Genomic DNA, 23,431 nt, shown 5'->3' with positions numbered 1-23,431 from the left:
GCTCTTCATCCCTATCATGGCTAATGTGATAGAAAAGGAAATTCACAAATGTTGAGTGGATATGGAAAATTTGAGACACTAATGCATTATTGGTAGACTTGTAAACTGCTTCAATCATTGAGGAGAGCAATTAGGAACTATACCCAAGGGCTTTATAATTGCAGTTAATCTCTGACCCAGCAATACTACTACTTGGTCTCAACTATACCTATTCCAAAGAGACAAAAAAAAGGAAAGAACTTAAACATACCAAAATACTTATATCAGCTCATATTGTGAAGACAAAGAATTGGAAATTGAGGGGATGCCCATCATTTGGGGAATTGGCTGAAGATGTTATATAATATGTGTCAACATGGAAATCTAGAAATCCCCAGTTTATTTAGTTTGAGGGTAGAAATCCCAGGTTTTGACCTTGTCACAGGAGAGGTTTCCCCCTGAGGGAAGGTCCCACTTCAGCAGACAATAGACAGCCACTTCAGGTGGGGAGGTAGACCCCATCAAGTAGCTCTTTTGTCTCCAGAAGCCTTTCCCCTCCTCCCCCCATATCACACCCTCCTTCCGAGGATCAAACTCAGGACCTACTGTGCCACTAGTGAAGTGGGACCTTCCCTCAGGGGGAAACCTCTCCTGTGACAAGGTCAAAACCTGGGGTTTCTACACTCAAACTAGATAAACTGGGGATCGCTAGATTTCCATATTGACATAAGATAGTAATGGAATGTTTTTGGTATATAAGAAATGATGAGAAGAATGCTCTCAGAAAAATCTGAAAAGACTTAGACTGATGCAAAGTAAAATGAGCAGGACCAAGAGAACAATGTACACAGTAATAGTAATCTCTGTAATGATTAACTATGAATGACTTAGCTATTCTCATTAATACAATGATACAAGATAATTCTGAAGGACTACTTATAATGAAAAATACTCTGATGACAGACTGGTGGAATCTGAATGCAGATTGAAGCAGCTTTAAAAACATTCCTTATTTTTCTTGTTTTTGGTGTCTGTTTTCTTTCACAACATGATTAACATGGAAATATGTTTTGCATGACTGAAGATGTATAACCTATATGAAATTGCGTGCCTTCTCAATGAGGGGAGAGAAGAGGGAGGAAGGGAGAGAAGTTGGAACTCAAAGTTTTTAGAAGCAGATGTTAAAAACTATTTTTGCATGTATTTGGGAGAAAATAAAATATTAAACAGGGAAAAAATGGAATCTTTTCTCTGGGTGCCCCACAGGTAATGAAGTCAGTTCTGAGACCCACCTAAAGGTTCCAATCTGCTTAGATATGGAGGTGTGGAAAGCCCAAGTTGTATTAATCAGTTCCCCCATGATACTCTTCTGTATACTTGAGACTTACTCCAGCACACAAGAGTTTATGGAAAATTAATATTGAATTGTGATTTTTTTTGAGAAATGGTTCTCCATTTGGCCTCCTTGAAAAGATTGATTTTAAAGCTAAGGAAAATAGTCTCTTCCCCTAGGCTGTGAAACTAGGTTGGGTGCCACAGGGCTAAAAACATTATCTCTGGGCTGGTTTTTGTTTCAGGTAGGGCTTCTTATAAGATCTGTAAACAAGGACTTGATTAGGTCATTGAAATCAGGTGGGCAGCCAGGCCGCCATGTTGGGAAACATGGTCTGTACAAGCACAACCCTGTGTTGGGTCTTTTGGTATCCTTGGGCCACTTCTCTTCCTATAATGAAAGAGTTCTAGTCTCTTATTGCACTTCCTGTGTGACTTCTCCAATCAGAGATGTCCTTGGGAGGGGTTGAGTGATGACATCAGAAGGAATTTCTTGGAGGCATCTAGGTGGCTCAGTGGATTGAGAGCCAGGCCTATTGACGGAATGTCCTAGGTTCAAGCCAGACACTTCCTAGCTATGTGACCCTGGGTAAGTCACTTAATCTCAAATTGCCTACCAATTACTGTTATTTTGGAACCAATGCATAGTATTGATTTTAAGATGAAAAGTAAAGGTTTTTAAATTTTAAAAAAGGCAGAGGGATATATATTGATTTGTTCAACAAGAAGTTATTCCTTTTTGCCTAGCTGCTTGCTTTGATTCTTCTCTCTCCAGCCCAGCTTTTCTGCCTAACTGCTCAATTTGCTTATGCTTGAGCCTCTGCCCTCTCTCTCTCTCTCTTTAACCCAGCCTGGCTGCCTAGGTCAAGTTCTGTGGCATCTCTTTGGACTATGAGGAACTCTATTGACTAGTTAGATTTTCTTGATTAGCAGGTGAATAAATTAATATATTAAAACCAAAAATACCGCCTCCAGGGAATTTCATTCATTACAAGCTATCTGAATTGATATTAGGCAGCTTCCTGATTTAGTGAATAGAGCTCTAGGCCTGGAGTCGGGAAGATCTGAATTCAAATTTGACCGCAGACATTTACAAACTATGTGTGTTCCTTGATAAATCACTTGATCTGTGCCTTGGTTTTCTCATATTTAAATGTTAATGATAATAACATCTTCCTTTCCAGGTTTGTTGTTAAGCTCAAATGACATAATATTTGTAAAGCGTTTTGTGAACTTTAAAGACTAGCTGTGGTGATGATGATGTTGGTAATGGAGATGGTCATGGCAATGGACCTCCTACTCAATAAACTCCAATAGCTCCCTCTTAGCCCTAAGATAAAATATAAAATCCTTTATTTGATATTTCAATCTCTGTATAGCCCAGCCCGTTTCTTCATAGCCTCTTTTTTCCTTCTACCTCTTCTCAGGAAAACAGAAACACTGATTTTGCTATTATTGGCTGCCCCCTGCCTAGAAAGCTCTCCTTCATGTCTGCCTCCTGGCTTCCCAAGTTCCACCTTCTGAGAGATGCCTTTCTCAGTCTTCTTTAATCTTGATGCCTACCCACTGTGTTTATTTCTAATTTCTATATATTTTCCTGTTTGTGCATAGCTTCCCTGACTAGATTGTGAGCTCTTTGAGGGTAGTGACTGTATGTCACACAATAGGAGTTTAATAAATCAATGCTTGTTGCCTTGATTTAAACTGTATTTTTTCCTACTGGAACATTAGTGAGGGATTAGAAAAGGTTGCCATAATCTCTTTAAATTCAAATTATATGAGAAAGTAGAAACTAGTTGAAGAATGAATTGTGTAAAATATAAGTCCCTAAAAGAGAGTGGAAAGGAGAACAGTTGATGCTTGATGGCATTGACCTACACAGGTAGATTGTTTGTAAAGATTAATAAAATGATACAAAGTCCTAGTTGCTTAGTTCCAGTTTGAGTTGAATCAAAGATTACCTTTTATAGTACTTGCAAAAAATCAAGAACGTTTACTGAGAACTTTCTCTTCCTGTTCTCATCTTTCAGATGCCTCCTGTGACTATTTTCTTCTATCCCTCTTTTACATAATAAGGTGGCCCTTTGCCTTGCCAAAAAGCATTCCATTTCATCTCATCTTTTCTAGCAGATCCCTCCTATCATCCCTACTCTTTCATTTATCTATAAACTCTCTTTTTCTGTTGATTATTATCCAATGACCCAAACATGCCCATGTCTCCCTACTCTTGAAAAATTCTCATATAACCCAATCTACCTATTATATTTTTTAAAATAAGTTTCTTTTCTTTTTTTTTTTAATATCTCCATAATATCCAATGTATCTCTCCTCCTGGACAGCCATCCCATATGGCAAATAATATTTTTTAGAAGAGTCAGCATAAATGATTGATAAATGGAACAAATTCAAAGTGCAAAGTTATAACCCATTTGGCCTGTGCGTCTTTACAGAGGAGAGCTTCTCATATCTCATCATTCAAGTGCCATTTGATTTTTAAAATTTTGTTATGTTTGGTTTTGACTTTTCTGTGTGATGTACTTTTCATTTACATTATTGTAGATACTGTACATATTGTTTTCTTAGCCTTGCTTACTTCACTTGGCATCAATTTATATAGATCTTTCCATGTATCTCTATATTTATCATACATCATTTCTTATAGCACAGTAATATTTCATTACATACCACAATGTGTTTAGCCATTCTCCAGTTGATAGATGTCTACTTTGATCCCAGTTCTTAGCTAACACAGAAAGTGTTGCCATAAGTATTTTGGAGTATATGGGGATTTTTTCTTATCAATGGCTTTCCTGGGGTGTAAGCCTAGTAATGGAATCTTTGGCTAAAAGGATATGGACATGTTAGGCATGTTATTTGCATAATTCCACATTGCATTCCAAAATTATTATACCATTTCACAGCTTCACTAACAGTATATCTTTCCATAGCCCCATAATCATTGATTGATGCCATTTTGGGGTCATTTTGGCCAGTTTTTAGGTTGAGATGGAACCTCAGGGTTGTTTTGAATTACATTTCTATTATTAGTGATTTGGACCATTTTTTCATATGGTTATAAATACTTAGCAGTTGTTTTGAGAACTATTCATATCTTTTGTTCTATTGGGGAATAACTATCAGTTGTATATTTGTATATATTATATATCTTGGATACTATACCCCTATAAGAGAAATTTGATACAATATTTTCCCCCATTTGATATTTCCATTCTTATCTTAGATATATTGATTTTGTCTGTGCAGAAGCTTTTCACTTTAAAGTAATCAGTCAACTATTTTGTCTTTTGTAATTATCTCTATCTCTTCTTTGATTAAGAATATATCACTTATCTCAAAGAAATCCCATATAGGAATAATTGACTTACTTGTACAAAAATATTTATAACAGCTCTTTTTGTGGTAACAGAGAATTGAAAAATGAAGATGTCCATCAATTGGGAAATAACTAAACAAGTTGTAGAATATGATTATAATGAAATATTATTTTAGCATAAAAAATTAGGAACAGGACCATCACAAGAAAAAGCAGAGGGACTTATATGAACTGATATAAAGTGAATAGAATCAGGAGAATATTTTATGCAGTAACAGCAGTAATATACAGTGCTCCACTGTGAGTGACTTACCTATTATTAACAATGCAAAGATCCAAGACAACTCCAAGAGACTCATGATGAAAAAGGCTATCCATTGCCATAGAGGGAACTTGTAGAGTTTCTTCACTTTATTTTCTTCTTGAGGTTTTTTCTTATACAAGTGATATATGTCTTCTTTTACAACATGACAGACATGGGCATATGTATTGCATGATAGCACATTGTAAAGAGTGAAATTATGGTTGAGACTGAAAAAAAATCTAAATTTATGTGTTCACCAAGGGAAATCCCAAATAATAAAATACTCATCAGCTGCCAAATTTTATGGTGATTTAATTGATAGTGGAGAAGATTAAGAAGAAGAAGGAGTAGATTTTTTCTCTCCCTCTTCCCCTGCCTGATTAGTATCGGGCAGGAGATCAGGAGATAAAGGAGTAAGGGTTTGGAGTATAAAGGGGGAAGGAATCAGCCTGACCTCCAAAGGGGCTCAGCTAAGATGCCCGAACCTGAAATCAGCTCCAGGGCAAAACTCGCCACCCAACACTCCAAGATGTTGGAACATGCTGCCAGCCAGAGACATCTCTCCAGGGAAAAAGGAGGGGCCAGGGAGTGCCGTGCCTTATATGGATGTTTTTACATCATTTTTTTGTATCTCATCTGTACCAATGAGGACTTAGCTTGACTTAGGACAGCCCAGAGGTCTGTCCTTTTTTTTTTTTGCACATGTTTGTTGAAGGCCATCTCCTCAGATAATTAAATCTTGAGTTTGATGCAGACCTTCAAAATCTTGTTAAACTGAGTAGGGTAAAGGATGTAGAGTTTCCAAGACCTAATTCTGTCATTCCAAGTATCTCCATTGTTACTGATCAGGAAATAGCTAAATCACATCTTCTAAAGAATAGTCTGATTAGGGTGGAATAGTTTTAAAATTCATAACATCTATAATTGATATATTACCTACCATTTTGGGGAGAGGAAAGAACATGGATAGCAAAATGTCACAAAATGATCAATCTCGGAGAATATATAATTAAAAATATAAATATGTAAATTAGGGGGAAAATAAAGGGTATATTTTTTACCCATATCTTGGGAGGTATATGATCTGTTTATCTCCTAATTTTTTATAGTGTGATATTTAGGATGTATTTTTGGAGTGTCGCATAAAGTGTTGGTCTAAGTCTAGTTTCTTCCAGATTGCTTTCCAGTTTTCCTAGCAGCTTTTTATTTTGTCATATAAGGAGTTTTCCCCTAGGTAGCATATTTTCCTTTTTATTGAGCCTTGAGTTATGGAGTTCTGTTGTTTCTGAACTTTTCTTATCTAACTCTTTCCCACTAATTTATCTATCTTTAAATCATTACTATGTGGTTTTTTTGACCATTGAATTTTAATATAGCTTGAATTTTTCTCTTCTGACACTGCTGGTATAGGCATTCCTTACCTTTTTTTTTTTAATTCTTACCTTCCACCTTAGAATCAATATTATGTATTGGTTCCAAGACAGAAGAGTGGTAAGGGCTAGGCAATGGGAGTTAAGAGACTTACCCAGGGTCACACAGCTAGGAAGTGTCTGAGATAAGATTTGAACCCAGAACCTCCCATCTCTAGGCCTGGCTCTTAATCCACAGAGTTGCCCACTCCTTACCTTACTTCTTGACTCTTGCAATAGCTTTTGGTTAGTTTACTTGTTACAAGTCTTCCCCTTCTCTAGTCCGTTCTCTATTCAATTCTAAATGATTTCCTAAAATGCAGATTACTCCCCTTTTCAGTAGGTAATAATTTACCAAACATCTAGTAGGTGCTAGTAACTGAGATAATAAGCATGCTTTTGGGATACAAAAAGAAGCCAAACAGGTCTTGCCTTCAAAGAGTTTACCCTCTTAATGAGGGAGCCAACATACAAACAAATATGTATAAAACAAGCTATTGTGACAAGGAAATCACTTTAAAAGACTGATATATATTAATTTAAGGTTGCCAAGGAATTCAGCTATGTAATTCCTAAATGAAAACTCAAGTCAGCCGTCAACCTTTTATAGAGTTTAATTACAAACAGGAGGAAGAAAGGTATTAAAGAGAGAGAGAGAGAGAGAGAGAGAGAGAGAGAGAGAGAGAGAGAGAGAGAGAGAGAGAGAGAGAGAGAAGAGAGAGAGAGAGAGAGAGAGAGAGAGAGAGAGAAAGGGGAGAGAAGGGAATAGGGCTTAAATACCCCTTCTGTTTAGGCTGGGCCAAAAGGCCCAAGCCCTTAGATAGCTGAGGCAAAGAAAGGAGATCAGTCCCTATTACTCACGTGACCAAAATGGAGAAACAGTCTCAGAGGCCCCCACCTTCAGCTTCCTTCAGAGCAAGCTTCTCAGAGCACCTCTCCAAACACCCAGAGCCAAAACTCTCCAACCCCCTCCAGTCCTCAGACCCCTCTCTCTTTTCAGGAAACCATCCAAGTTCCCTACCCTCAGTTCTCACATCTACCAATCACTGTCCATCATTTTCCCTGTGCCAATGGTGGCTCTAGCTTCACCCAGGACCGCCCAGAGGTCTGTGGCTTTGCACATGTCTGTTGGAGGTCATATTCTCAAATAATTAAATTTTGATCTATGCTGCAGCCCTTCCTAAATCCTGTTAGGACTGAGTGGGGTGGAAATTTTATTTTCCAAGACCTGATTCTGTCATTCCAAGTATCTCTATTGTATCAATACTAAAATCAATCATGACTCAAAGAAATTCCTGTTCTGTGCTTAAGCATAGGTCAAAGCCCTTTCCATTGTTCAGCAAAAGGTTTCTGTCCTAAAGTAATCTTAAGAAGGGAGGAGAAGGAACCTCCCATGCCAATGGGGTTCACATTCCAATACACTATCAGTAAGAAATTTTCCAAGTATGAAATTTCCCAATGGTGAAATTTCCAACATTTATAAGTTTAAGAAATTTTAAGGTTTACACTATTGACAGGATAAATAGGAAATAATTCAGGGAAAGCACTGGAATTAAGAGGGATTAGGGAAAGTTTTCTGTAGAAGGTGGGAGTTTAGTATGGTCCAAAAGGATGCTAGAGTGGTCTGTAGTCTGAGTGGAGGAGAGGGAGATTTTCCATGCTTGGGGGACAACCTGGTAGAACGCCTGGGCCTAAAAGATGGCACAAGTTGTTTGTGGAACCATCGGGAGCCCAGAGTTACTGAACTGAAGAGTACTGTGTCAAGGAGAAAGGTCTAAGAAGATTGGAAAGGTAGGAAAGATCTAGGTTATAAAGGGCTTTGAATGCCTCCAGCATCAAATATAAAATCCACTGGTGTTCAAAGTCTGTCTTCCTTTCCCCATTCCCTCTCTCCCTATTACCCTTCTGCTCTTATTATACTTTACATCCCTCCATATACTATTCAATCCAGTGACACTGCCTGCTCTGCTTTTCCTTAAATCAGATACTCCATCTTTAGACTGGACACTGATTACCTCATGCCTGGAATGTTCTCTTTCTAGATCTCTACCTTTTGGCTTTCCTTGCTTCCTGTTTTCTTTAGGATGCCTTCCCTCTGTTGTTTCCAAGTTATTATTTTTTTAAACCCTTACTTCCATTCTGGAATCAATACTATGTATTGCTTCCAAAGCAGAAGTGCAGGAAGGGCTAGGCAATGGGGGTTAAGTGACTTGCCCAGGGTCACACAGCTAGGAAGTGTCTGAGATCATATTTGAACCCAGGACCTCCCATCTCTGGGCCTGACTCTCAATCCACTGAGCCACCCAGCTGCCCCCCCCCCCAAGTTGTTTTCTTGATGGTACTTAGTTTTTTGTTCATTGTGTCCCTCATTGGATCTCAAGCTCCTTGAGATCAGGAACTGTCTTTTACCTTTTTTTTTTTAATCTCTAGTCCTTAGCACAGTGCCTGACACTTAGTAGGCACTAAATAAATGTTTATTGACTATCTACAGAATTTCTTTAAAAAAAGTAAAATCAGCATATTTGCTATTACAAAGATTCACTTTTTAAATGCAACAATACTACATTTAATATGTTGTCATTGTCCACACCATTCTCCATTTAAAAGTGAAATACATGACTTAGCAATTTTTCTTTTATCTCTCTTTGCACCTCCCTCCCTCCCTCTTTCCCTTCCTTTGTTCTCTCTTTCTCTCTCTCTGTCTCTGTCTCTCTCTTTCTTTCTTTCTTTCTTCCCTTACATTCCACCTTAGAATTAATTCCATGTATTGACATTAATTAATGTTCTAAGGCAGAAGAGTAGAGCACTAAAAGCTAGATAATTGGGGTTAAGTGACTTGCTCAGGGTCACACAGCTAGGAAGTGTCTGAGGCCAGATTTGAACCTAGGACACCCCATCTCTAGGCCTGGTTCCCAATCCACTGAGCTATCCAGTTGCCCCTTGCACTTTGCACCTTTCTTCTAAAAAACCTGGGTTTCTACAATTGCTTTGGGTAGCAGTAGCATATAAAACCAATGAAATATATTTTGTTGTCACTTGCCTATTGATTGATCCAATCTGATTATCAGTTTGTAAAGTTTTCTGGGTCTTGTCATTTCTTCTCAACATTTCTCATGTCTCTTCTATTTATAAGGCCATTGTCATAGTTCAGACAGCATACATTTATTAACTTCTACCAATATGTTAGGTGCTGGAAGATTCAAAGTAAAAAACCCCAACAAATCCTTACCTTCATGTTCTCTTCCACCAATCATCTTTCACTGGATTATTGTGAAGAGTTTTTAGTTTCTTCATTTCCAATCTTTCCTCCAATCCATGCTCATACAGTTGCCCAAATAATCCCAAAGCACATAACTAAGCATATCACTTCTTTGGTGGTCAAGAGTTTTCAATGGTTTCCTATCTGTTCTGTGATAAAACCAAAGTTCTCAGCTTGACATTTGTAGTAGGAGCAATACACTAACTTTTCCCTTCATGTAATGTTGGCTAATTTTCTCTTAAGATATTCTATGACTGTTCTTCTCCATCTCTGTTGCCTCAAAGGTCCCGGCTGCCATTGACATCTCTGGTATCATGAGAATGAAATAGTCATGAGGATCTGCAGACACTCTAATGCTTAATTTGTATTGTCAAGCCCCCTCCAATTTACCTTTCATTTTTCTGAGTTATCCTGTTCCCAGAGCCCAAACCTATTGAGCTTGGCATAACAACAGCCCTTTGCATGTGTATACTCAGGGTGAACTCTGTTACCATCAATCTGTTGCTATCAATCAAAACTGAGGACCAGAACCATGGATCAACTTGAACCAACCATGTCAGTGCTGAGTAATAAAAAAAAAACTTGCAGGATCCACATCCTAGCTAACATGGCTCTTTCATGAATAGACTTCAGTTACCAAACAAAACTGATTGTGTTTCCCTCTTTGATGCTGAACAAACCCTGAAAACAAACTCTTTGATGCTAGACAAACTCTGTTTTGTTATTATGCAAACTTTTCCATTATTAGAGATCTACCTTTTTTGTTTCTCACAATGTTTATGTATCAAGGCTGTACCTGGGCATTTGGGGCTAGACTTGGGCAGGAGTCTTTCCCTATCATTCCATGACTGATCCTTACCATTCAACAGAATAAAACTTTAAAGTACCTGATGGGTACTTTGGGTTATTCTCATGTCCCATTTGAGTGGGTGGTCAACAGTATGTCATAATAACATTCAGTCATGGGAGCTATTCTCAGCTAAATTAACTTGAGATTACATTCTTAAAAAATATATATCCAAAGAAAAATGTTTTGAGGTGTCATTTTACTTTTACAAAAATGCAAACATTTGACATGTTTTTTAAAAAAACAGTTTTTATTGTGTAACACAGAGAGTAGCTAAACTATCTATAAACAAAATAATTCTTAAAAGAAGCATGTTTATTTTAGTTTTAGACCTGGATCTTTTTTATTACCACTTATAATATGTTAATCTCTACCTCTTTATCTTTTATAAAATTGCTGAATTCAACTATAGTTTTTATATATACATATATTCATGAGGGTGCAATAATTCATTAGCTATCATTGTTGAGTATCTTTTTGCTATAGCTAAGTAAATATCCATTTGTTAAATGTTAGTGGACCTACAAGTGACTCATTTTGTTTCAGCCCAGAACATTTAAAACCCTTTACAGTTTGGATTGACTGTCTTTCTAGATTTACTTCCCATTATTCACCTTGGTGAAGTCAAAGCATCTTATTTACTATTCCCAGGACTAGATAGTCTACCACCCACCTACCCACCTTAGCCCAATCCAGACTTTCATGAAGGTTCCTTTCCTTTTCATCCCATCTCTGTTGCTGCTCCTTCACTCACACCCAACACATTTGTTTTTTAGATTCCTTGCCTTCCTTTAAGTCTGAGTTTGCTCTCTAATATCTTACAGGAAATCTTTTTGGATTCTCCTGATGATTAGTGCACTTTAATTATCATGAATTTATCTTTCTGCTGACAGGTTTATGCCCTCAGTAGGTCAGAAGCTCTTTAAAGGAAAGACCATTTTATTATTGTGTTTTTTCTTAGTATGCCCAGAGTAAGCTCTCTGGGGTAGAGTGTTTTAAATGTAGTTTTTGTTAAGGCTTCCCTAAATCATATCATGGGAGTTTCTAAGGGCCCATGGTTATGCGATATCACCCTTTTATTTCACAAATATTTATTGATCATCTACTCACACAATGGTAGAAATGTGGATCAATTTTATATACTTTATGCAAGAAATATTTCTATATAGACTGTAGATTGAAGAATTATGAATTATAGATTTCATATCTTTGTTCAAGTACTCTGAAATTATAGTTTTGTCTCTCTTTCTTTCAGATGAACAAATTTGCCTCATTCCACTGACTTATCATTATGGAATCTAAGGACAAAGACAAAAGCTGCAGCAACAGGTAAGAATGACATTGAGAATCAATGGGGGAATTTGATCTTATTAAAAAGATGGGGGGGCAGCTGGGTAGCTCAGTGGATTGAGAGCCAGGTCTAGAGATGGGAGGTCCTAGGTTCAAATCTGGCCTCAGACACTTCCCAGCTGTGTGACCCTGGGCAAGTCACTTGACCCCCATTGCCTAGCCCTTACCACTCTTCTGCCTTGGAGCCAATACACAGTATTGACTCCAAGACAGAAGGTAAGGGTTTAAAAAAATAAAAATAAAATAATGATTTTGTATGTGATCAGATCTAAAAAATGTACCAGATCAAATTCGGATTTGGAAAAGCCAAGATGGAGCCATATTGAATAATTTTTCCACCCCAGGGTAGATCAGGGATACACACAGATTTGCATATAGTGGGAAGGGGGTCTGGTCAGGAACATGATACAGCAGTGGCAGCAGCCAAGCATTCCAGAATCCAGGGATTGAGAGAAAGCTAAGACTAGGCACCAGAAAGATTCCCAGGAATCCCTGAGCTAATGCTAGCTGCAGGAATGAGAGCCATCCAGCAGCTCTGTTGCCTACTACTCAGTCCTGGGTCACAGATCCAAGGCTTAGTGCAGCAGTTCTGAGTGTTGGTTGCTGAGTGAACAAATTCTGAGAAGCATAAAGCAGCTGTGTGATGCTGATCCCTGGAGAAGAGCACAGTGTCCTAGACCAAAAGGAAGCCAGCAGTTAGTCCCTATGAACCTTCAGAGACTTCAAGGGGGCCAGTAGTAGTGGAATCAAGCAGTAGTTTTCTAGCCAAAAACAAATCGTTTCAAACCTGGGTCAGGAACTTGGAGAAGTTGGACGAAGTGGAGGAAACAGATCTCCCTCTCTGAATCTTTGGGACCACTGAAAAGCTTGCAAGGCTCAGCTGAAGCTGTGAAAGCAGAAGGATGAAGAGGACAAACCTCAATGTAGGGGGCAGCTCAGTGTCTCAATGAATTAAGAGCTAGGCAAAGAGATAGGAGGTCCTGAGTTCAAATTTGACTTCAGAAACTTCCTGCTATGTGACCCTTGGCATTGTCTAGCTCTTACCACTCGTCTGCCTTGGAACTAATATGCAGAATTGATTCTAAGATGGAAGGTAAGGGTTAAAAAAAATTTAAAAAAAAGCTCAGTCCAGACATTCTACCACAGAAATATGATGATGTCAGCCTTAACATAAAGCCCAAAGTTAAGAATTAGGCATTAAGAATGAGGAAATAAAAAAAGAACCTAACCATAGAGAGGTATTATGGTGATAGGGAAGACTCAAACACAGAAGAAAGGAATGATTTTAAAATCTCCACAAGTAAGCTCTCAAAAAAAATGTAGCTGGAACACAAGTCCAGTAAGAATTACCAGAAGAGTTAAAAAAGGAGCTAGAGAGCAGCTAGGTAAATAGCACGGTGGATAGAATGCTAAGCCTAGAGTCAGGAGGATCTGGGTTCGAATCTATCTCAGAAACTTTCTAGCTGTATGATCCTGGGGAAGTTACTTAAGCCCAATTCCTTATCCCTTACTGCTCTTCTTTCTTGGAATCAAAGATGCACAAATTGGGGTTTGTCTTGTCAAACACATACTTGAAGCAAGAATAGCTCTCTTTTCATATATGTCAGAGGTAAAGTCAAACACAGTGGGAACAAACATTTAAGTGATGCTACAGAGAGGACCAATTTGAGATGTTGTAACATAGATAAATAGTATTCTATTCAGCATAGTTTCATGATTTTTCTCTAGCTCTCTAGCATATGAATAGTAGATGAGGTAATCCAAAGTTGAAGCTTTGGAAAGACAGGCTGCAAGAGACTCATATAAAGAATAGTATTTATTTTAACTGATTCACCAAGGGTTCAAAATACAGGAGGGTGTATGAATAGCTTGAGAAAGAACCAAGAGATTAAAGAAAGAACTCAAAGGATTAAAAGTCCCGGTGAAGATGGAGAACAGGGTTAAGGGTCATAAGGTAGCAGGAAAGATAATGATAAAAGATATGATCCAAAAAAGGAATTTCAAAAAATAATAACCACTTCAGAAAATTTGAGTGTGATTAGTTTGTTCATCATAGAAGAAAGTGTTCCAGACAACATGGTGGCAAGGCTGGATAGATCTGGAATGAGATGCTGAGGGAGTATTGTTGAGAAGGGAAAGGAGGGGACTTTAGTGGGATAGGGATGCCTTTTCTACAACAACATGTTGGGCTTCAGAATCATTATGTTGGTGAGAATAGGAAAGAGAGATAGGTAGGGATTAAGTATGACTCTAAGAAGTGACTAGAGATCCACTGAGGAAGTAGGTGGCAATATTGTGTCTAGGAAGGCGCAGAAAACCTCCAAGAACAGGCAAAAGTATAACAGGCATATAACAGGCATAGGGAAGTGCAGACAGGAAAATTGGATAGCAGTGATATAGCACAGGACCAGTCTTCAAAGAGTCAGAGAATGCCTTGGTGCCAAGACAGGTCAGGGAAGCAAGTGGTCTGGATCTAATACTGACATGTAGTGCACTGTGTAATTGGAAATGAGGAAGAACGAAAGAAGAATCAGTGAAGGCAACATGTATAGACAGCTGCTAATCATAGTCTTCACCCTTCTCTCATTATCCCCATAAGCTATATAAGAGATATATGACTTAACTTTAGCCCAGAACCCTTTCATTTAAAAGACAAGAATATGCCACATAATTATATCAGTAGATGTGAAAAAGCTTTTGACAAAATCCAAACACCTGTTTCTATTAAAAACTAGAGAGCCTTTGCTCACTCATTTTGAATAAATTGCTGAAAATATACTTTTCTGTATACAATTTTTATAATAAAACATTCCGAAAATAAACACATTTTCTAACACAGTAACCTTGAAATAGCCCATAAATTACACTACACAAGATAAAATTGGTAATATGAAAAACATTTTTCTCCTATTCCTTAGAATTATGTGATCTTTTGGGCTACTATCTCAATTAAAAATAAGTTTTATTTCAGATAATATTCACTTTTATAACAAAATCTACAATATCATAAATACTAAACACAAATAAAATTCTTAAGACTAAAACATTTTTTAACCCAATCTTACCTTCTTCTGTGTCAGATGGTGGTGTGAGGGTGTTGTACTGGATACTATACTGTAAAGTCTCCCTACCTTGGCCTTCCTTCTGAAAACCAAGTTAGAGGTTGCTGGCATGTTAGTTGCTATAGTTTGAAGGTGCAGAGACTGGTGAGGTCTCAAAATCACCTCCAATGCAATTGTGTTGTATGATCTAATAATCCAGCTACTTTTTCTGTATTTCTTCTCTGACATGACATTTCAGCCCTTTTTATAAGCATATCTGGGCCTATGATATTAGATTCCAAATGGGATGACTGTAATATCCTTAATATTTTTTAAAATTTATGAAGGTCTTTGTGGACTCATTTAGTGTTTCTTCTTTTTTTGCTGTCCTCATTCCATTTAAAGAATTTAATTTTGTTATCAGTCAAAAATCTTCTTTCTCTGCATCCACCTCTCTCTGCCTCCCTTTAGAAAGAAAAGACAAAACTGTTTCAAACATGTATAAGTAAAATAAATTCCTGAATTATCTGTATCCAAAAAAACATATTTCACTATTCTGAATCCATCATCTCTATACCAGGAGGCAGGCTGTATGTCTCATCATCAAGTTCTTTAGAATTATAGTAGAGGGGGCAGCTGTGTGGCTCAGTGGATTGAGAGTCAGGCCTAGAGATGGGAGGTCCTAGGTTCAAATGTGACCTCAGACACTTCCCAGCTGTGTGACCCTGGGCAAGTCACTTAACCCCCATTGCCTAGCCCTTACCACTCTTCTGCCTTGGAGCCAATACACAGGATTGACTCCAAGACGGAAGGTAAGGGATTAAAAAAAAAAGAATTATAGTTGATCGTTACACTATCAAATTTCCTAAATCTTTCAAAATTGTGTATCTTTATAGTATTATTGTTATTGTATACATTGTTCTCTTGATTCTGCTAACTTGATTCATCACTTCATACAAGTCTTTCCAGTTTTCTCTGAAACCTACCATTTTTTACAACAAAACAATACTATTACCTATATTCCTATACCATAACTTGTTCATCCATTCCCTAATTAGTGGGCATCTCCTCAATTTTCAATTTTTTGCTTCTACATAAAGAGATACTATAAATATTTTTGTACATATGCTCTTTTTTTGCATATGCCTTTAAGATGAGTTGGCTCAGTTCAGTCTCTTGCCAAGCTTTATAAAAATTATTTGACTCTCCCCTGCTTCTCTTGTTTAATGAGAAAATATAGCTCATAATTTTCCAGTATATTTCTCCATGAGATTATCCAAAAGGGTTTATATCTTAAACCAGTGTTGCTTTGTCTTCTATTACTTGACAAATAGTTTACTAGTATCTAAGCTGCTTTTTAGACTTCTAGTTCATTTACACGAGTCCAATTTCAGTATGAAATCATAATGGCCTATTTGTTGTCTAAATCTGTTATTCTACTGGCATCTCATTTACTTAAATAAGTTAGGTTAGCTGTTTTAATATTACTATATAATTTTTCTTGTTGTATTTTTTTTTCTAGCCTTGTACTAACCATAATCTTTGCCTTAAGAAGTAGGAGTTCTGACTTTATTCAGATAGCTAATTTGGGTAAGGCCCTTACATCATTGGGAGTAAGTCATTTTATTTACTCTTTGTTCATAAAAAATTAAATAAAGTATTTATTATTTTATTTGGTGTTACCAATGTTCAGTGTCTTCCATTTATTTTCTCAGTGAAAGTTTTCATGAAGTACAAGCCTGTTGCTTTTGTATAATTTTTGTCTCTTCATTCCTGTCCTTATTTTCTAGCATTTTTCTTATCATCCTCCTCAATATATTCATAGGAACAAAAACCAAAATTTTAAATAGTTTTAGAAGAATGAATAGAAATTCATTAGGTCATTTGGTAGAGGAGAATTATCTCAAAGAAGATGGGGTTCCCTCTGGTCAGGGGTCCAGAGTTTACATTATATAGGATTTAGTTAAAGAAACCTGAATTCACATTTACATGTACACAATTAAGCAATTTTGTTGAGAGAGCAAATTGAAAGCAAGGAAGAATGAGATAGATATTAATAGATGTAAACAAATAATAAAATTTGAGTGAAGCCAAAACACAAGGATAACCCAGAACTTGAGTACTAGGGTGGACATAAAATAAGACCTGAGTATAGGGTCCCAAAACAAGAATATTTTGGATGGATCCACAATTCTTGTAGCCATCTTGGACATTCCTGGAGAGTTACTGAGATCATGTCAACATCCTGGGTTCAAACAATCTCTAAATCACATAAAATTGGATTTAACAGTATAATAAATTTTCTGAACAAAATAATAAATGATAATCTACATCACCTTTGAATTAAGCATTGGGTATCAAAATATATATTGATCTAATTACAAAGGGAACTGAAAGAAGAGCTAGAAATTGCTCAGCTCTTTATCAAATTTCTCTCTTTCTGGAATAGATGTTGGATCAGAGAAATTAAATGGTAAGGATTACCAGGATGAAAAAATAGGAAAAGGAGGTGAGATGCAAGGGAAGAAGAGGAAAGCTAGTTTGGAATAACTTGTCAAGACTGGGAAGTGAAGTCAGAATTAGAAAGATAGAATTGGAAAAAAAGACAAGATTGAGATACTAAATGATGAGAACAAAAATAAGATTTAGGAAAAAAGAAGTGGAAGGGGAAGTAGATTAACTAGTGAAGGGAATTTTAGGTTCAAATAGAAGAGGTAAAGCTATTTTGAGTGGTGGTGTGTACCTGAGGAAAAACAGAATGGAATAGCTTATGCATTCTTGGGTTGATTAAAGAGGGGAAGATTGTCCAGGAATAGGGAAATGATAATCCCATTGTATTTTACCGTTGTCCTAACTCATTTGGGCTATTTTGTTCTGTTTTGGTAATCATAGTTTCATGAAGAATATTTTTGATAAGCTGGAAACTGTCCAGAGGAGGGCGACAAAGATGAGACAGGGACAGAAGCTATGGTATGTAGTTGGATTGAAAGAGCTTGAAGTATTTAGTCTGGAGAAGAGGGGTTTGGGGACAATAACTGTTTTCAAGTATTTGGATGTTGTTGGGGAGGTATTGGACTCATTCTGTTTGGCTTCAGGGAGTAGAACAAGGTAGAAATATTAAAGATTTCATTTTAATATCCATATCAGGAAAAACTTCCTAAGTTTGAGCTATCTAAGTGTGGAATGGGTTATTTCTCAAAGAGATATGGTTTGAGGTCTTGAAGTAGAGGTTAAATGATACCACTAATGGGGTATATTATAATAGAGATTATTTTTATTGGGAGGGGGGATTAGGGCTGCTGAAATCTCTTCATTTCCAAATTCTTTGATTCAAAATTGGTTTATTGAATTCAGTTGTGGATCAAAGGATAGGGTATTGGGAAGAGTTTTATCACCTGCTAAAATAATATGTTATTAACCATTAAAAGAAGGATTCAAGTTGAATAGTTTCAGTTGAAATGTTAATTCCTTTAGTAGGGACTGATTGATTATTTTTTTGTTTGTTTCCTTAGCTCTAGCGACTGGAATTAAGCTTAATGGTATAATAAATTCTTGTTGATCATTTATCTCCTAGCATTGGTCTAGATAGAGGTCCAGCCATAGGCATTGGGAATATTCTGAACTTTAAATTATGAGTTGGAAATTTAAAAAAAATGAATTTATTTAGAATATTTCCCCATGGTTACATGATTCATGTTCTTTCCCTCCCCTCCTCCTTCCCAGAGTATGCATGTATCATTGTTAAAATTAAAGGATCACCCTAGTGCAAATATCAAGAATATGGAAATAGTTCTTGATCTTTACACATGTAAAACCCAGTGGAATTGTGCATCAGCTATGGGAGGGGGCTTTAGGGAGGGGAGGGAAAGAACATGAATCTTATAACCATGGAAAAATATCCTAAATTAATTAATGAAATAAAATATCCCAAATTAAAAAAAAAAGACGGGGACAATAAAAGCTGCACAAAATTAAAAAAAAAACCTATTTCCATATTGTTAATATTTGCAATAGAGTAATCATTTAAATTCAAAATCCACAATCATACACCTGGGATGGGAATTTAAGAGGGTTTCTCCTATTTCATAGATGGTTGTCTGGGTAGCTGAGAAAACTAAAGTTATACAATATTTGATCTGCATTTCCTCTGCTTTGTCCCTGACCCAGTTTGTAGTGTCTTCAACCTTCCTTAGTGCTAAATAAGCTAGAACAATCCTATCTATTAGGGCAGGGTTACAGAAGATAACTAACCAGAAGAACCTTTCCACTAGTCCTAGCAACAATCCAACAGAGGGATATCATATCTATTATTCACTCTCTGCCTAAATTGAAACCTATATAAACTCTGTCCTTTTGTTCCTTTTTGTGGGAGGTGGTATATGTGTATGGGGGGGTTCTGATTTATTCCAGTACCCCAGTTGAATTTTAGATTCTTCATTCTTTACAGTGCCAAAAACAGCCCTCTTGTGGAAAGTGTGATTTGGAGATAAAAGCCCTGGATTCTAAATTCCAACTCACCGGTTAGATTACCTATCTGGTAATCTATCTGGTGGGCCTATCTTTTCCTTATCAGTAAAGTGATAGGGTTGGATGGAGTTGCCTCAGAAGTTTTTGTGTCCTTTCTAGACATGCAGTAGAATTCATGAGGCAGTTGGTGGTTCAGTGGATTGAGCACTGAGTCTGAAATCAGGTAGTCCTAAATTTAAATCTAGCCTCAGACACTCAATAGTTGGGTGACCTTAGACAAGTCACTTAATCCCCTTTTGCCTTAATCCACTGGAGAAGGAAATGGCAAACCACTCCAGTATCTTTGCCAGGAAAACTCCAAGGACAATATGCTTATAGGGTCATGAAGAATTGGATAAGATGTCACTAAATGACCAAGTAACAAGTACAATTCATTGCCATAGGATCATAAGACTTGGAATTTAGTTTGTAAGATGGTTTTTTTTCCAGGTTCTTCAAATGATTGTTTTCACATTATATATAGGATTTCTTTTTCTGCCTCTATTTCTTTTCTCTCTCTTTTTTTTTTAAACCCTTACCTTCTGTCTTGGAGTCAATACTGTGTATTGGCTCCAAAGCAGAAGAGTGGTAAGGGCTAGGCAATGGGGGTCAAGTGACTTGCCCAAGGTCACACAGTTGGGAAGTGTCTGAGGTCACATTTGAACCTAGGACCTCCTGTCTCTAGACCTAGCTCTCATTCCACTGAGCTACCCAGCTGCCCCCTATTTCTTTTCTCTTATACTAATAATGTGTCAAGATTTTTTCCCATACAACCAAAATATGGGGCCATCTATTAAATACCTAGAAGTGAAAATTTGTCAACATTCCTCAGTAGTTATATCTAGTTTGTATGGGAGACACTAGCTTCCTCATTTCTTATTTAATCTGGCAAGCATTATTACAGAGAACCTCTTTAAGAGACAAGGAAGCTTAATGTGTGTCCTCAAGATAAATATACCTGTGAGAAAGTAGGAAGAGAGGAAGTATTTAAACTTCATTTTGCACATGTTCCTGGAATGATTTTACTTATCTAGACAACCTTCCTATGAAAAAGGCAGCTTTTCTTACTCCCAGAGGCCCAAGGCCATGCAGCCAAGCCAGAACTGAGTTGGAGACTGGGGGCAGGGTGGGTTTCTGACTATAAATCTAATGGTTTTTTTTACTATATGAGGAATTTAGAACCTTAGAAAACATTTTGAGTTCTGTAGATATGCATGTGTAACTCACTAAATGTCCCTGCAGAGAGCAAAGTTGGCTTGCTGGTGATGCTTCTCACTTAACCTCCCAATCAGAAAAAGGCTGGACAGGAATGCTCCCAGACCACACCTATTTCCCCCTACTGGGACTGCCTCTGGTCAGGGCCTTCTCTTTTAGCCACTTCATATTTCCCTCCCTTCCTTAGAGTAAGACTGGAAACATTTGCCTGGAAATCTAGATACTCAAAGGGCATCACTTCCAATTCCATGCTATTCATTTCAGCCACCTAATCAGAATCCTGTTAGCTATTGTCTACAGATCTCCCAAGTCACTCCCTGTTCATCCTCATTGAGTTCCTTACATGGCTCACCCATTTTCTCTCCCACTAACTCCTGCTCCCCTCATACTAGTAGACTTAGCAGACACATTGACTTTTCCCTCAAACTCCCTAACCCCTCATCCTAATCACTTCCCATGACATACCCCTTCACACCCCATGGTCAGACTCTCGATCTTTCCATCACCCACAGATGTTCAAGAATTTTGAAATCTCCTTGTATGACCATCATCTGTTCATTTTCCACTTCACCTTCTGTTCTGCTTTCCCTTATTTAATCCTACTTAATCTTATCCTTCGATTCCCCAGTTCTCTCCAAGACCATCTTTTCTGCAACTAGCCACTCTTCCTGGGGAACCAATTCAGTTCTATACCACTCTCTTTTCTCCAGTCCCTAGTCTCTTCATCATTTTCATGATGGAGCCCTGCCAAGCATCAGGTTTAGATCACTTGCTCCTGTATACATACTACTGAATCCAGGTGGAGAAAATTATGCAATCATTCTGATTGGGTTCACTACAAATTTGCATTACACAACCTCAACTAAACTCTCACCACAATAGGCAGTCCTTTTATACCTTCTTCATTAATTCATTATCCCATTCTCCATAGCAACTCTTTCAAACCTTTTCATCTTTTTTTTTTAAGTTAATTTATTTAGTCAATTTAGAACATTATTCCTTGGTTACAAGAATTATATTATTCCCCTCCCTTCCCTGCCCCCACCCATCCCATAGTCGATGAGTAATTCCACTGGGTATTACAAGTGTCCTTGATCAGAACCCATTTCCATGTTGTTGGTGTTTGCATTAGGATGTTCATATAGAGTCTACATCCCCAACTATAACCCCCTCGACCCGTGTATTGAAGCAGTTGTTTTTTCTCCTGTGTTTCTCCTCCCACAGTTTTTCCTCAGAATGTGGATAGTGGTTTTTCTCATAGATTCCTCCAAGTTGTTTGGATCACTGCATTGCCACTAATGTAGAAGTCCATTACATTCGATTGCACCACAGTGTATAGTCTCTGTGTACAATGTTTTCCTGGTTCTGCTCCGTTCACTCTGCATCAATTCCTGGAGGTCATGGAATTCTTCCACTTTATTATTCCTTTGAGCACAATAGTATTCCATCACCAACATATACCACAATTTGTTCAGCCATTCCCCAATTGAAGGGCATCCCCTCATTTTCCAATTTTTGGCCACCACAAAGAGTGCAGCTATGAATATTCTTGTACATGTATTTTTCCTTATTATGTCTTTGGGGTACGAACCCAGCAGTGCTATAGCTGGATCAAAGAGCAGGCACTGCCCCTTTGTGCATAGTTCCAAATTGGCCTCCAGAATGGTTGGATCAATTCACAACTCTACCAGCAATACATTAATGTCCCGATTTTGCCACATCCCCTCCAGCATTCATTACTTTCACCTGCTGTCATGTTAGCCAATTTGCTAGGTGTGAGGTGATACCTCAGTTGTTTTGATCTGCATTTCTCTGATTATAAGAGATTTAGAACACCTTTTCATGTGCTTATTAATAATTTTGATTTCTTTAACTGAAAATTGCCTATTCATGTCCCTTGCCTATTTATCAATTGGAGAATGGCTTGATTTTTTGTTCAATTGGTTTAGCTCTTTATACATTTGAGTAATTAGATCTTTGTCAGAGGTTTTTGTTATGAAGATTGTTTCCCAATTGGTTGCTACCCATCTAATTTTGGTTGCATTGGTTTTGTTTGTACAGAAACTTTTTAATTTGATGTAGTCAAAATTATTGATTTTAGATTTTGTGATTTTTTTCTAGCTCTTGCTTGGTTTTAAAGTCTTTCCTTTCCCAAAGATCTGACATGTATACTATTCTGTGTTCACCTAATTTGCTTATAGTTTCCTTCTTTATATTCAGGTCATTCACCCATTCTTAGTTTATCTTGGTGTAGGGTGTGAGATATTGATCCAAACCTAATCTCTTCCATACTGTCTTCCAATTTTCCCAGCAGTTTTTATCGAATAGTGGATTTTGGTCCCAAAAGCTGGGATCTCTGGGCTTCTCATAGACTGTCTTGCTGAGGTCACTTACCCCAAGTCTGTTCCACTGATCCTCCTTTCTGTCTCTTAGCCAGTACCAAGTTGTTTTGGTGACCACTGCTTTGTAATATAGTTTGAGATCTGGGACTACAAATCCTCCTTCCTTCTCATTTTTTTTTTCATTATTTCCCTGGATATCCTTGATCTTTTGTTCTTCCAAATGAACTTTGTTATGGCTTTTTCTAATTCAGTAAAAAAGTTTTTTGGTAGTTCAGTGGGTACGGCACAATTAATTTGGGTAGGATTGTCATTTTTATTCTGTTAGCTCGTCCTACCCATGAGCAATCGATGTTTTTCCAGTTGTTTAGATCTTGTTTTAATTGTGTGGAGAATGTTTTGTAGTTGTGTTCATATAGTTCCTGTGTTTGTCTCAGCAGATAGATTCCTAAGTGTTTTATATTGTCTTGGGTGACTTTTAAATGGAATTTCTCTTTCTAATTCTTGCTGCTGAGA

General features: G+C 37.4%; 1 protein-coding gene across 3 annotated transcripts in view; it reads left to right on the top strand.

Annotated features, from left to right (window-relative positions):
* Positions 1–23,431, top strand: part of AFF1 (ALF transcription elongation factor 1) — a 220,283-nt gene that overhangs the window by 9,184 nt on the left and 187,668 nt on the right. For all 3 annotated transcript variants that reach the window (XM_007495930.3, XM_007495928.3, XM_007495927.3), the window contains exon 2: positions 11,720–11,793. In XM_007495930.3, coding sequence (XP_007495992.1) covers positions 11,756–11,793 — 38 coding nt within the window. In that variant the 5' untranslated portion in view covers positions 11,720–11,755. The remainder of the gene's footprint in view (positions 1–11,719; positions 11,794–23,431) is intronic.

This window comes from Monodelphis domestica, chromosome 6 (genome assembly GCF_027887165.1).
Source record: "Monodelphis domestica isolate mMonDom1 chromosome 6, mMonDom1.pri, whole genome shotgun sequence".
Taxonomy (NCBI): Eukaryota; Metazoa; Chordata; class Mammalia; order Didelphimorphia; family Didelphidae; genus Monodelphis; species Monodelphis domestica.
Note: the sequence above shows the minus strand (reverse complement) of the source record. Positions and strands in the feature narration are given on the sequence as shown.